This window comes from Ovis aries, chromosome 3 (assembly GCF_016772045.2).
Source record: "Ovis aries strain OAR_USU_Benz2616 breed Rambouillet chromosome 3, ARS-UI_Ramb_v3.0, whole genome shotgun sequence".
NCBI classification, from domain to species: domain Eukaryota; kingdom Metazoa; phylum Chordata; class Mammalia; order Artiodactyla; family Bovidae; genus Ovis; species Ovis aries.
This window is the reverse complement of record NC_056056.1, coordinates 217,958,929-217,971,644: the sequence shown is the minus strand read 5'-3', so window position 1 is coordinate 217,971,644 and position 12,716 is coordinate 217,958,929. Positions and strand designations below refer to the sequence as shown.

At 39.6% G+C, this 12,716-nt stretch overlaps 1 protein-coding gene across 4 annotated transcripts in view; it reads right to left on the bottom strand.

Moving 5' to 3' along the window:
- XPNPEP3 (X-prolyl aminopeptidase 3) overlaps positions 1-12,716 on the bottom strand; it is a 44,137-nt gene that overhangs the window by 6,596 nt on the left and 24,825 nt on the right. For all 4 annotated transcript variants that reach the window (XM_060413578.1, XM_004007008.5, XM_042247783.1 and 1 more), the window contains 5 exons: positions 10,003-10,065; positions 8,755-8,868; positions 2,543-2,628; positions 1,225-1,405; positions 35-155 (listed from right to left, as the gene is read on the bottom strand). In XM_060413578.1, coding sequence (XP_060269561.1) covers positions 35-155; positions 1,225-1,405; positions 2,543-2,628; positions 8,755-8,868; positions 10,003-10,065 — 565 coding nt within the window. The remainder of the gene's footprint in view (positions 1-34; positions 156-1,224; positions 1,406-2,542; positions 2,629-8,754; positions 8,869-10,002; positions 10,066-12,716) is intronic.

Sequence of the window (12,716 nt, the reverse complement as noted above, 5' to 3'; positions counted from 1 at the left end):
CAGCGGATGGGAGGCTGTTGGCACCTCCCCTTACCTGGCTCCACGGTGATTACCATACCGGGCTGGAGAGGGAGGGACCGGGGCATGTCTGGAGTGTCATGGACATCCATCCCCAGGTAATGGCCAACATGATGGGGGCAGTATTTTCGAGCAGCCTGGAAATGATATGACCACAATGTTATCAGAGCAACGACCCTCAGGGGAAAGGTTGGGCCTGTGTAAATCCACGAGATATGGGTCAGTACTGCCCCTGCCCTGAGCTCTGCCGCCTGTGTCATCTATCCCTGGGCTAATGCTTAAGAGACTGAAACTGCTACTTCTTGTGTGTAATTCTGCCAATGGCATTCTGTTAATAACGAATCCACATTTCTGTTCCTACCACTTCACACTACACACATGCTAACTGGGGTCGCCCCAGCAATGACAATGGCAAGTGAAAATGTCTTTTCTGGCGGGGAGGGGAGATAATTATGTTAGAACAGTTCTTTTTCCAACATGCCCACATCCCTCTCAGGGAGCCTTCTCTGGAGACCCTAACTATCTCACAGCAGCTTGTGGGGTAGGTAGGAAATGTCATATAACACAGTAATTATGAGGCATTTACCAACCTGAGTACTTCTGTCTGTTAATTAAAGATTTGTTGGCATGAACAGGAGGAATTACAGCTTCTTCCCTACTGATATAAGAAGCCCTGGCAGTCTAACTTGGAGATAAGAGATACCTTACTGGTCTGTCTGGCTTGACCACCTGGCATCTTAATTTAAAACTGAGTCTTTAAAGTTTTCTTCAACACCATCACACTGTGGATGCAGATGAAATTCCCTAAAGACATGGCAAGTGAGGATACTGTTAAAAGTCTCAACAATGTTACTGAAGCCACACACACCTTCACCCTTCGACCCCTAGTTTTTCAAAATCATTAAAAAAGAATTAAAGAGTTAACCTCTCCTCCCTTTTCTGTCCTTTTCCACCTTGTCTATACCAGACTTCATTTTACGTTTTCTGAAGATTGAGCTAGTCACACAGTATGCAATGAACTGCATGTGCCGCCATCTTCTGGGAGAAAGAAGTACTGCGCCTTTTGTCTTCCTCTATGTTCAAAGAAGTCCCTCTTACAGAAGAATCACAAACTCCTGTTTCTAAATCGAATTAGCTTTTCATAGGATAAAGCCCAAGCAGCATGTCAGGTGTTCTGAAGAACTGGGATCAAAGGACGTGAAATACCTTGAAGGGATTCTTCTCCTTAATGTTCTTCGTGATCCCCAACTCCTTTAGCTTCCGGCTTATCAATGTCAGCATCATGCTGTAGACAGTCTCCAAGCTGGTTCCAGGGCAACAGAGGGTCAGACAATCTCTCTGGACTTCGAGAACAGCTTCATAGAGCTCTGCTTGAGGTGCCGTGAACCTGGTGACAGGGAAATCCAAGAACGAGAATTTGGAACGGCCTGATATTGCAGGGAGTTTTCTTCTAAGTTTGATTAGAAAAACTCAACGGTCAGCAGATAGACATGGTGAAGTGAGAAGATGCACCCAGCCATGAATGCAGTTAGAGGGCCAGATCAGGCCGAACCCTGATCCTTCCCATTTTTTTTTAACCATTAAAAAAACACAAACACAAACAAAACCAACCAGTCAGCCAACCAACCAACCAAAGGAAAAAACAGTCTAAAGATCTACTTCTTACAGGCAAAGCAGATGTCATGGGATAAACTAGTCGATACTTGGGCTACTAGTAACTTACTAGTTTCTGCATGTCCTTAGAATAATCATTCCTTTAATGGAGGAAAACTCTAACCACTTACATCTTACCCATTACAGCTTTTCTTTCAAGGACAGACTTACAGCTGCAGTTGCTGCCAGCTTTTAGAAAGCTCTCTGGTGTCTTCAGACACTTGTTTTTATTTTATTTTTTTATTTTTGGTGGCACTGGGTCTTTGTTGCTGCAGGCTGGCTTTCTCTAGTTGTAGAGTGGCGGCTACTTTGTTGCAGTGTGCAGGCTTCTCACTGCGGCGGCTTCTCTTCTTGTGGAGTGCAGGCGTCAGGCGCATGGGCTTCAGTAATTGCAGCATGCAGGCCCACTAGTTGTGGTGCACGGGTTCAGTTGCTCCATAGCATGTGGAATCTTCCCGGACCAGAGCTCAAACCTGTGTGCCCTGCACTGGCAGGCGGATTCTTACCCCCTGTACCACCAGAGAAGTTCTAAATGCAGTTTTTAATATTTTGTCCAGATTCTATAATTATTATCTGTGGAGGGTTAACCTGGCAAACTATTCTACCAAAACCTAAATATTATTTTTGCAATCAGAAAAGTAAAAACTTTAAATTTATTTTTTAAAAAAGTGTGTGCACATGTTAACTAGGTATCTTTACATGCCTCATCCTATGATATGATGAATAAAGCAGTCTCAGAAAAGAATCAGGAGCTTTGTAAAGGCAGTTAACCTGAGCTGGAGGGACCCTGTATATTTTAGTCCTTTATTCCGAACATATCCATTTTCTAACTCATATTCCTAAGAAGCAGTGGGATCTGTAGCAGCCCTACCTGCCATTGACAGGCCAGGTACGAGTGATGTCACTCACGTAGCAGGAAGACTCACAGCCTCCATCCAGCAGCACCATCTCCCCATCCTGGAACAAGAATAAGACAGGTAAACAAAGGTGACTTTATGACTGTCAGTTGTATCTTCTAACTTAAACTCTTTATGCCTTTCATTAAGAAAAAAAAAGTTCCAGTTTAAAGGAGACTAATCTCTGGTTCCTGCTCACAAGAAACAGCATCTAAGTGTTTCATATGAATTCATGTTGGGTCAAGAAAGACAGCACTGTTGAGTGGTTAAGTGTGTTGGCTCTGGAACCATAGTGCTTGGGTTTGAATTACTAGATGTGAACATCAGCACATCATAAATGTTACTTCTGTCACTATTAATTAAAAAAAAAAACAACCTATGTAAGTCAGTATCCAAGGCCTTTATTCACATATAACTTACCCATTTAACTTTAGAATATCACTCCCTCTTCTGCTCTCCATCAAAACATTTGGTGGGAGCAAAAAAAGAAAAAAAAAACCACTTTGCGTAAATCTCTGTTTTACCACTTGTCACGTTATACTGAAATTTTCCGTTTCTGTCTTTGAAGACAGGCCATATCTCATTCATATCTAAATAAGCACAGAACTTGGCACACACTAGAATGGTCAGATAAATACATATATAATAATGATAAGAAGAATGAATGTGGTTTTTATTTCTGGCAAAATATAGACTAAATTTTAGAAAACAACTCAGTTCTGGATAAAAATAGATTCTATGAAATGTTGACATTACATCATGTAAGAGATGTCTTAAAGACTATTTTTCCTTGAATAAAGACAGCCCAGAACTGAAACTAGGGCTGGGAGTGATAAGTAAGTATTACAGTACATAGGAAGGTAAGTGTCTGCAGAGTGGGGAAGATGAGCAGGAGATTCCTTCAGTAACCCAGGACATTCACAGGGGATAACAGGGCCCTGGGTTTCAGGACCCACTTCACTTCTGACAAAAGCATATGCGAATAATATTGAGAGGAAATGGCTCCCAAATTTGGGACTTCACAATTTCCCCAAAATAACAACAAGCAAACATGAGCTCACAACCAGAGGCTGTCACTGTCGAGCACATGAGACAGCAGGCCCCCGTCAGCGAGACTGAGCAGGAACAACACATACCAAATTCAGGTCTTCCAGAATTCCAGGTGATGGAATGATCTGGAATTCATGACATAACTGCTGTCATGAAATGTTTAAAGAGATAAGGTTAACAAGCAACAAGTGACAACTAAAAAATAACCATGTGGATTTGAAGGGAATGGAGATAAAAATTACTGCTGAAATAAAACACTAGGTGGACGGCTGAAGGAGTAGGTTAGACAAATGAAAAAGTTTAGTTTCCTAGAAGACAGACCTACCAAAATCCCCTAGAATATGACAGAGACAGACAAAACCAATGTAAACATGAAAGAAAAGTCAGCTTACCGGAAACAGAACAGAGGTTTAACCTATCAACACATCTAACTGAAGTCCTTGCAGGAGTGAACAGAGACATGGAAGAGGTGATATCTAAAGAAATGTCTGAGCATTTCCTAGAACTGATAAAGACACAAATCTACAGATTCAGGAACCAGAAGGTATCATAATGAGACACGTAAAAATAAATTTGTACTTAGAAATACAATAAAACTGAGAAATACCAAAGAAAAAGAAATCTTAATGTAGCAAAACGAAATTTCCCAAAGTAAAATAATAATTATTTTCTTTTCTAAGATCAGCAAAAAGTCAGAAGAGAGTAAAAATATATTAAAACTGATGACTAATAATAACTGTCAATCTAGGATGGTCTTCTCAGCATAGCCATTTCTCAAGAATGAGAATGAAATAAAGCTGCTTTGGCTAAACGGAGGTGGAACAAGTTTATCAGCTATATACCTTCATCTAAAGGAAGCTGAGGTGGAAGGAAGGTGATCCCAGAAAGGCCGTCTAAGAGCTAAGAAGGGAAGATGAACATGCAGGTAAGTTTGTTTAAAGCCTCTGCTGTGACCTCTTCCTGACAGCTGCACGTCGCTGTGGTAAGCCCTGAGGCAGAACCATGGGCAGCCTGCGGTCTTTCTGACCACAACTGTGCCAGGCTCCTACTAGCCAGTCAAGAGCAGAGCCCTTCCAATACCCTGCGTTTCTCGTGGCTTGTTGATAACCTTGCCCGGTAACTTGAATTGAAAACTTTTAGATAACCAAAGCTAGACTATGACCTATAGGTTTTCGACCATTTTCCCTTATTTCTTACTTGCTCTAATAACAGCAATATGCCTTCTTGCCTTATAAAGCTAGATTTGTGCTTATTCTCTAGTTTTCCAAGAATGAATACTATATTGTTTAGGAACAGGTACCCTGGTGGTAAAACTATGAAGAAAAACCAAAAAATGGTTAAAATAATTGTTAGGATGATAGGAGATAGAAAGGGAGATGTGCATGTGATTGCCTAGAAGCTTCTAAGGTTCAAGCAGTGTTCTTTCTATCCTTGATGGTGGATACATGGTTGTTCATTTTATTATTATTTTAAACAGTACAATATATTTATTGTTTATAACATTTGATAAATATGACAACTTTAAGAAAATACATGGAATATAGTGAAAGTGAAATATTAATTCTTAAATAATCATGCTTAGAAAGGAAAAAAGGATGAAAATTAATGAATTTAGGGAATTCCCTGGTGGTCCCGTGGTTAGGACCAGGTGCTTTCAATGCCCAGGTTCGATTCCTGGCCAGGGGACTAAGATCCTATAAGTCACATGTCACAGTAAAAAAAAAAAAAAGAGTTTAGCACCTAATTTAAGAAGCTAGAAAAAGAAGAAGAGAATGAACATAAAGAGAGAAGAGTAAATTAACAAAGGCTAGGACACAGTGTGGTAAGATAATAAGCAAAGACAAAATAGCATTAATGGTATGTGACTTTCACAGATGAATAAAAACCCGCAAACCTCTGCTGAGATTTCTTTGCACAGATCTAAAGTGTACAGAACTAAGTTTTGTCAAATGTATATACCCAGGTAACCGTATGTTCACGCTTTTACCCAGTCAACGCTCCATCAGAAGCAACCACTGATCTGACTTCTATCACCATAGATGAGTTTTGCTGATTCCAGAACTCCATATGAACACAGGAGTAGAATCATATAGCTTGCAATTTTTTTCTTTTGAGGTCATTTGTGCTCTTGGTAGTGCTGTGGTTTGCTCCTTTCTCGTAAGGATATATACCACATGGCAACGTCTTCATCTAATATCCTAGTTACAAACTGGCTATCAACATTCTTGTACAAGGCATTTTGGGGATATATGTTTTAATTTTTCTTGGAAAAGTACCTACAAAAGAAATTGCTGGTTCATGGGGATATGTATATTTACTTTCAAAGAAACTGTCTATTAAGTTTTATTAGAAAAAAAGAGAAGGCAAAAATAGTTCAAGACTGTAAAAAGGTACATAAAGGAAAACAAAAAACAAAAGAAAAGAATGTAAAAGTGTAATTAATTCCAAACACAAAAGATTAAAACGTAAGATAATTCTATGAATAATTTTAAAAAACGAAATACTAGAAAAATATAATCTACAAAACTGTTTCAGGAAGAATGGAAATATAAATTGATAAAGTCACTTTGGGAACGTCTGGCAGTTTCTTTTTTTTTTGGCCTCACTGCGTGGCATGCAGAACTTTCTCAATCAGGGATCAAACCTGAGCCCCTTGCAATGGAAGCGCAGAGTTTAAACCACTGGACCACCAGGGATGTCCTAGGCATTTTCTACCAAAGTTGCGAATATGCATACCCTATGACTCAGCAACTCCACTATTAGGTGTTCCTTAGGCAATCTTGATAACATATACCGTTCATAGAATATTCTTCATAATGGTAAAAACCCAGAAAATATATAAATATCCATCTATGGATATTTATCACAGAAAGAAATTAAAACAGAAAAGTTTATATATTTATTCATTTAAAAATAATAATAAACCCACTCATTACATGCTAAAATAACATTTTTAATGAAAATAACTTTTTCTAACAATTGTTAGAAAAGTGGCACTGCTTTACATTTTTGCAAATCTCTATTTAGCATAGAAAAATAGAAGACAGCTAGAGTCTCTTCATATTTGCTTCTGCATTCAATTTGGAGTGATGTTTCATGTCATGAAACCTCTGGGATACTTAACTGTACAGTTGAGAGACAGTAAGAGTGAAAAAGAGCATGTAACATCTTAGCATTCTTATGAAAATAGATTTAACTTCATAAACCACACTTCACCTGCTATTCCACACTTTAGCTATTACAATGAACAAACTAGTGGCATGCAATAACATACTGTTGTATGAAAGAAGACACACATAGTATTTCAAATACATTAAGTTCAAACATAACTGAAACCAAAGCAAATAATGTGAAACTACATTATTTACTAATTGTAAAATAAAAAGAAAAGCAAAGACACGATCACTATCAACACTAGCAGAGTGGTTACCTGATCAGGGAGAGGAGGAGCTATCACAGGCAGGGCAAAGACCGCATGGAGGAAAAGCCGTTTGGGGGTGGGGGGGGGCACAGTAAGGCCCTATTTCAGGGGCTGACAAGTTTTTTCTGTAAAGGGCTAGGGATATTTACTTTGTGGACCATACTGTCTCTGATGCAACTACTCAACTCTGCCCATGGGGTGGGGGTAGGGGAGCAGAAATCACTGTGTTCCAATGAAACTTTATTTAAAAAACAAAGTGGAAGGCTGGATTTGGCCCAGAGGGCCAGCAAGCTACAGCTTGCTGGTATGTTTTATTTCTTGATCTGGGTAATGGTTACACGAGTCTTTAAAATTACCCATTAAACTCTTCCTTTATGGTTTAAGTACTTTCCCAGTAGTTGCATTTTACAATTAAGATATGTAAAAATAAATAGAAAGTCTCAGTATATTAAAGAAATTGAACCACAGTTAAAAGGCCCATAAGAGATAATATCAGGCTCAAATAATTCCACAGGACGTTCTAACCAATTTTCAAGGAATGTTAATTCAAATCATTTTATAATATTAAAAAACAAACTGTTTGACACCTTGATGTGAAAACCAGAAAGACAGCAAGAGAAAAATTATAAGACAATCTCACTCATGTACACAAATCAGAATATACTAAACAACACATGAGCAAGTTGGAACCAGTTGTGCCACAAGATAAGATGCTTAACTTCATTGGGAATAGAGGCAACGGAATTTAAGGCCACAATGTCTTATTCCAACTAAAATGACAGAAATTAAGAAGTTTGATAGTAGCGAGGGATAGAGAGAATATGGTCAACAGAATTAACTATACATATATGCTGGCAGGAATGTAAACAGATACAAATACATGGGGAAAAAAATTATTTTATCCTGCTTGAGTAAAAAGAAAAGCTAAGCTCCCAAAACTACATATAACAGTACGTAATTTTTAAATAGTTCATAAAGAGGCAAAACTAATTAATACTGTTTGGGGAATCATGTCTATATGATAAAACTATTTTTTTAAAAAACCCAAGAGAATGACAATCAAACATTTAGGATACTGCTTAGTGACCTCTGGGAGGGAGGCTGTGGGAGGGCAGAGCATCAGGGTCTGTAAGAAGATTGAACATACTGGCAGTGTTCTTGAGTTGAGTCTTTGGTTCACGGGTATTCATTCATTAGAAAAAAAAATGTGTAATTTACATGTTTGCTATATTCATTTTTTGGAAATTTAAGTAGATAATTAAAAGTAGACTCAATAAAGGAATACAAGATTCTTTACTTATAAATCACTTGGGAAGAAAACCATAAAATGTAAGTTCCCTCACAGCTAATAAGCTATTGGTAAAATCTGCCTGCTCCCAAAATAAGCTTGGCCTGTTGTTGGCACAAGACCTCAGTGAAAGGAGTTTTACCACATGAAATGAGCAGAGGATTTAGACTGGAATAGTTGGCTCTGCATTAATGAGTTACCTAAAGCTTCTTTTCTGTTAAACAGGCATGCTAATAACTGCTCTTATCTCACAGTGCTAATGTGAGGATCAAAGGAGAGCATGTCTATAAAAGCATTTTATAAACAAAGGGTTTTATAAACGGCAGTTAGCTTGTGAAAGCTGAAGGTTAAGGGGCTGTGAGGCTACAGCTGTTTCCTACTAAGGCATCTGAACCCAGAGGTAGTAGCACTGAAGGGGATCTACGCACCTTGATGAGCTGATTGTTCTTCACATAGTGCAAAGTGTTTGACCGGTTACCTCCAGCAACCACAGGTGGGTAAGCTAAGATGTCTGCACCACGGGCCCGGCATTCAAACTCAAACTGAAAAACAGCAGCAAAGTCTGACAATACAGGACTGAAGAAAGGATTTCCTTAAGGCTGCCCTAGCCTAGTCTCTCTTCAACAGCCAATACCTCCAGTCAAGTACTTAAGTCAATACCGGAAAACGATCCATCACATCTTTTTAACCAAAGTTTTATGCTATAATTTCAGTCCATTTCTTTTATTCTCACCCCAATACTGTTATTCAACGCTATTACTGAATCTGTTCTTTTCTTCCAAGTGCTCTAACTTTTCTATGATTTTCAAACAGTTAAGTCCTGAAGACAGAACAGAAAACTTATGATCAGGCTGAGTACACAGATATAGTCTAGACACTTTACATGTTACTTTTTTCTTATTTAGGTAAACATTGGAATACAACTTGCATTTTTAACAAGAGCTCTAAATTTCCAATTTCAACCTTCCAAATAGCTACCAACTTACATGCTCTGGAAATTTGAAAAAGGATGCTAGGCAAATGGTAAATTCTAATTTCGTTATGTCCTAGGACGAAGCTGGAGGCTGTTTCGTATCTGCTACTATCCACAGAACCGCCTCGGATTCTCTGCCTTTACATTTACCTAAATGCTATGATTCTTCTTAACTCCCACTTGTGAAAGTCCTTCCTTCTTTATCTTTTCAATTTTCTCCATTTAATTGTGAAAGAAAGTAAAAGTAGCTCAGTTGTGTTCGACTCTTTGTGACCCCATGGAATAGTTCATGGAATTCTCCAGGCCAGAATACTGGAGTGGATAGCTGTTCCCTTCTCCAGGGGATCTTCCCAACCCAGGGCTCAAACCCAGGTCTCCCGCATTGCAGGCAGACTCTACCAGCTGAGCCACCAGGGAAGCCCAAGAATACTGGAGTGGGTAGTCTATCCCTTCTCCAGCAGATCTTCCTGACCCAGGAATTGAACCTGGGTCTCCAGCACTGCAGGCGGATTCTTTACCATCTGAGCTACCAGGGTAGCTCTACATATTTTAGACTCATCTAATAAATTACCAGTGACATTTAAGAACCAAATCCTCTTCCTGGATACCCTAGTCATGTCCATGAAAGCCAACTGGATGCCATATGCAAATCAAGAAAGTACATTTGCCTCCGACAAAACTTCGCCAGGCATTTAAAGCTCACCTTAGCATAAAGAAAGCCTTCTTCCACAGGGGCTTTACTGGCAAACATGGTCTCTATAAAGGCCTGCAAAGAGAAGGAAGGAAGAAAAGAACATAGTCCCATTTTAACTACGTTGCTTATCCTAACATTCAAAATACTGGAGCTCGAAAAACACGGTTCTCCCCAACTTTGTTGACCTGAAGTTATGGCTTTGTGGGCGCAATAATACAGCTTTCCAAAGGGGAAAATATTGCTTTCCGGAATAGTTGGCTGATGACAGACTTAGTGGAAGGGCATTCAACCTTCCCACTTAGAATATACACTGTATGCTAGAATAAGCAGCAGGGAAACACATTTGTCATTTATCTTTCAAAATGCTTCTACAGCCTTAGAATATATGCAATTATGGATTCACTGGTAGAGGCTATAGCAGGGTTCCCCAGCCTTGGCACTATCAACATTTTGGGCCAGGTTATTCTTTGGGGGCTATCCTGTTCAATGCAGGATGACAGTAGCGTTCCCTAACTGTGATAATTAGATGGTGCCAAATGTCCCCTAGGGAACACAAAACTGCCCCCGGTTGAGAACCACCGGCCTACAATATCAGTAATTTAATTATTGGATTGGCTAATAAGTTCATTCGGGTTTTTCTGTAACACCTTACACAATGTGCCTTTGGTTTTTATTTTGTTTTAGCTCCATTCCCCTCAAATCTTGCTTTTCTTCAACTCTACCATGAATCTATGCTCTCTTGTATTTTATGTATCCATGTAAGTTAATCAAAATCCTTTTTGAAACGAGGTCCAGTGAGGAATTGCAGACCTGGATGTTGACAAAGATAGGAAACACGGCACACATGCAGCGCGGCTATCACAGGGGATTCTTGGGTCGGCCAAACAGTTTGTCCAGGTTTTTCTGTAAGATTCTTTCTTTTTTTTTTTTAACCCTTTTGTTAGTGTAACTATTCTTTTTTCTTTTTTATCATTCATTTAAAAAATTTTTTATTTTTACTTTATTTTGCTTTACAATACTGTATTGGTTTTGCCATACATTGACATCAATCAGCCACGGGTGTACATGAGTTCCCAATCCTGAACCCCTCTCCCCCACCTTCCAGCCCTAGTGTAACTATTCTTAAGGAAACTATTTTGCCCAAATATCAAAAGTCTTATAGAAACATTCTAGATTAGAATGTTGGGAACTCTGAAGGAATATAATCACTGATAGCTAGAAGTTGTTTATTAAGAAAAATAAGGGCAAATTCTCTGTTGTCATTGCTAAATTAGTAGATTATAAAGGAATTACCAGACTTAATACTTCTAAGATGGCTTCCCTGTGGCTTAGATGGTAAAAACCCACCTGCAATGTGGGAGACCCAGGTTCGATCCCTGGGTTGGGAAGATCCCCTGGAGAAGGGAATGGCAACCTACGCCAGTATTCTTGCCTGGAGAATCCCATGGGTGGAGGAGCTTGACGGGCTACAGTCTATGGGGTCGCAGAGCTGGACATAACTGAGTGACTGACACTTCCACTTTCTTCCTTCTAAATTTTAGGACAACACTGCCTAGCACTGACCCTAGTCAAGGTCTGAACCATGTTGGTTAATAGTGCTGAGAGGAGTTTCCAAGCAGTCTGTTACCAGCTTATCAGTATTGATAACAGTGAAATTACTGGTTTGCTCTTGGATTCTCTGGGACCTCTGAAGGGCTTTGCTGCTTCATAGTAGGAATATACCAACACAATCAAAACCCTAGGATCCCTAGCTGAGATTCCTGGGGCTGCCTGGTTCCGAGGTGTTCTGTGTGTGTATCTGTGGTTCCAGAGCCTCCGAGAAAGTTCATCTTCCCCAGTCCTGACTGAGGAGGACAACAGGAGCCTGTACTCTAGACCTGGCTGATGGGTTATTGTTGTTCAGTGGTTAAGTTGTATCTGACTCTTTGTGACCCCATGGACTGCAGTGTGCCAGGCACATTTCACTAATTTGTCCTTCACTAATCTCCCTGAGTCTGCTCAAATTCATGTCTGTTGAGTTGGTGATGCTATCTAACCATCTCATCCTCTGCTGCCCCCTTCTTCTGTCTTCAATCTTTCCCAGCATCAGAGTCTTTTCCAATGAATTGGCTCTTCACATCAGGTTGCCAAAGTACTGGAACTTCAGCTTCAGCATCAATCCTTCCAATGAACAGTCAGGGTTGATTTTCTGAATCAATTGAAAATTTTAACTGGTTTGATCTCCTTGCAGTCTAAGGGACTCAAAAGAGTCTTCTCAGCACTATCCGAGAGCATCAGTTCATTGGTGCTCAGCCTTGTCTCATATCCGTATGTGTCGGCAAAGTAACGTCTCTGCTTTTTAATACTCTGTCTAGGTTTGTCATAACTTTCCTTCCAAGGAGCAAACGTCTTTTATATTTCATGGCTGCAGTCACCATCTGCAGTGATTTTGGAGCCCAGGAAAATAAAATCTGTCACTGCTTCCACTTTCCCTCCTTTTGCTATGAAGTAGTGGGACCGGATACTATGGTCTTAGTTTTTGAATGTTGGGTTTCAAGCCAGCCTTTTCACTCGTCTTTCACCTTCATCAAGAGGCTCTTTAGTTCCTCTTCACTTTTTGCCATTAGAGCGGTATCATTTGCATATCTGAGGTTATTTCCCCTCGCAATCGTGATTTTAGCTCGAGCTTCTTCCAGTCCAGTATTTTGCATGATGTACCCTGCGTATAAGTTAAATAAGCCGGG